The sequence below is a fragment of the Rhagoletis pomonella genome, unplaced genomic scaffold (assembly GCF_013731165.1).
Source record: "Rhagoletis pomonella isolate Grant_MI unplaced genomic scaffold, Rhpom_1.0 Rhpom_scaffold_00001, whole genome shotgun sequence".
Taxonomy (NCBI): domain Eukaryota; kingdom Metazoa; phylum Arthropoda; class Insecta; order Diptera; family Tephritidae; genus Rhagoletis; species Rhagoletis pomonella.
This window is the reverse complement of record NW_023458555.1, coordinates 10,185,519-10,188,077: the sequence shown is the minus strand read 5'-3', so window position 1 is coordinate 10,188,077 and position 2,559 is coordinate 10,185,519. Positions and strand designations below refer to the sequence as shown.

General features: G+C 31.1%; 1 protein-coding gene across 1 annotated transcript in view; it reads right to left on the bottom strand.

The window, feature by feature from the left end:
• Window positions 1-1,879: 1,879 nt before the first annotated feature.
• Window positions 1,880-2,559, bottom strand: part of LOC118752063 (protein RRP5 homolog) — a 9,550-nt gene continuing 8,870 nt past the window's right edge. Inside the window, exon 6 of the mRNA XM_036486913.1 lies at window positions 1,880-1,902. Coding sequence (XP_036342806.1) covers window positions 1,880-1,902 — 23 coding nt within the window. The remainder of the gene's footprint in view (window positions 1,903-2,559) is intronic.

Genomic DNA, 2,559 nt, shown 5'->3' with positions numbered 1-2,559 from the left:
TTTTTTTTTTTGTGTAATACAAACTGTAAATATCGTTTTTATCAATGCAAACGGTCCTATTTGATAACTTTTCAGAAAATACCTAGTTTAGCTATTCTGTTAGTTAGCTCCAAAAACAGTTCACATTTCGTATGCTAATTTAAAAAGATTCTTATACATAAAAAAAGTTTAAAACCTGTGCCGACTAGTCATCACAGTCCAAGTCGATTTATATTTTTTAAATCGCTGCCAAAATCAAAGAAAAGACTTAGAACTAATATTCTTTGGCATAACTTTGGCATAGAAAATTTATGTATAAATAAAAGTTCAGTTAGTCTAGACTTAACTTACGTAAGAAATCGTCAATGATTACTCAACACCAGAAGGGAAAGTATTTTGTTTTTGTATTTTCCTTTTCAGCTGATAGTCCCTATGCCGCCTATAAGCCACATCAAACAATTCCTGAACTAAAATATATTGCATTGGCCAATATATATGTGGCTACGTTACGTAAATTAAGTTTAGATCAACTGATCCTTAAGGAGTTCCACTAAAAACAATTATTCCACAATTTTGTTTTTGTTTCTGATAAAAGCAATAAATCCAGAAATGCACCTGCCATAAATTTGAAAACAGTTACAAAATTAAAGAAATTCTTTCGGAGCTTTTGTGATTCTCAATTATCTAAGTAAGAAACTGTTCAAGTGGAATAATTGCATTTATTTAATTTAATTTATACCTGCATATGTATACTTGTTCATCCGGGAGATGAATTGAAGATATGAGAACCGGAGTAGCGCATCTAGAATAACCTCAAACAACATGAGATCACCGTGATAATCACCGTTTTTTATAAAACTTGTTGGGCAAAATCTAAGAAATTCATTGCTGCCATCAGTTGCTTCCGCCCAGTAGATGATATTAAGAACTAAAAGACCTTCCGAAAAGCCTTCCTTAGAGTCAAAAGGCCATCCACACTGTATTCCTTTACTTTTTGTCTGGAGTGTAACAAATTGAGGGGCTTCTAGAAGGGCTTTTGTCGGATATACTTCAGCCTTTTGGTAAAGTTCTATGGCTGCGTTAATTCATAAAAATCCATACTTTTTAAAGTCCATATCAAATATGTATGTTTTATTTCAACTTAAAATGCATATTGAAGTTCATTTGTAATGCTAAGGGCCCTTGTAGACACAAATTTTGTTCTGAAAAAAATTTGTTTAAAGAGCACGTATGTAAATATTAAAACCTACATGAGACAACGGCACTTAGTAATTTAAACTTGAGTAAATTGTAAATAGGAAAAGCCCTTTTAGAAGGCATGCAGGGAATTGCTTTTGACAGCCCTGCTTGGGTAGGGCTTTTATTGGCTTTTAGAATGACTTCACTTAAAGTATGAAAATTAAACGTGGAATTTTCTATAAGTAACACCTTTCTAGTTAAGTATTTTATTGTCAAAAGACTATATAAAAAATAACGGAATCTTGCATATTCCGCGCAAAGAAAATAATAATTTAACATTTGAGTACTATTGTTGGTCTGCAAAGCACTACTTTAATATTTTTTCTTAAATTTTATAGTATGTTCACACCGGGCGTTAACTGAAGTTTTCGCTCACCTGTTCATCAGACACTTTACCAAGTATGTGATTTATAATAAATAGCATAAAATTTAATGTATTTTTAAGGCAAAAAAAAACTTCATCATAAAGGAATCTCAAAAAAAAGGTTCTGAAAAAGTTTAAAAATCACCACAAAAATCTCAGAAAAATCCGAAAATGGATAAGAATTAAAAATCAATAACTAACTGTCATTTCCTGCTCAAAAAATATATGGCAAGTTTTAAAAATTGAATTTTTGGCTCAAAAAACGACAATTATTTCACTATTTCTTAATTTTAAAATCTAAACATTACTAATTTCAGTTCCTATAGAGCATTTAAATTTAAATTTCTCTATAATTATTATTACATAAAAATGCCTTAAATGTCTCGCAAACAAATTAAAATACGTAGGGCGAGAAATAAGAAATCAACAAACCCGCTTTGTATTGAAAGCAGTCGGCTCTAATCCCGAAAATGTATACAATTTCTGGAATCAAATGCCGCGTATCCACTGGGCATTGAAATGACAAATTTATGAAGCTTAAAAAAACGGTATAAGAGAAAGACCTATACTAGCTTTACGGCCATAGTATTTAATGTAAAACTCGGTCATGAAAATTTTACCATTTAGCGTCCAGTGGAAATCTGGCATAACAAAATAAGCTTAGAGTGGAAATGGGGTATTATAAATAATTTAAAACTTTACTGTTATAAAATTTAAAGTAGATAAAACAATTTTGACAAAATCATTCACAAATACGGAAGTATACAGCGCTCAGTGACTGTTGTAATGCTGAAACTACTTCAGAGTAAAAATGTGACATACATACATATGGTTTTTATACTGGAAGAGTGCCTTAGTACAAAGAAAGACTTTTATGCAGTAGTGAATGATCATTCGTTGCACTTTGTTCGATTCTCTAATTCCTACAGCTGCTTTTCTCGATTTTTCAATTTAAGTAGACCACTCTTCCAGCAAAA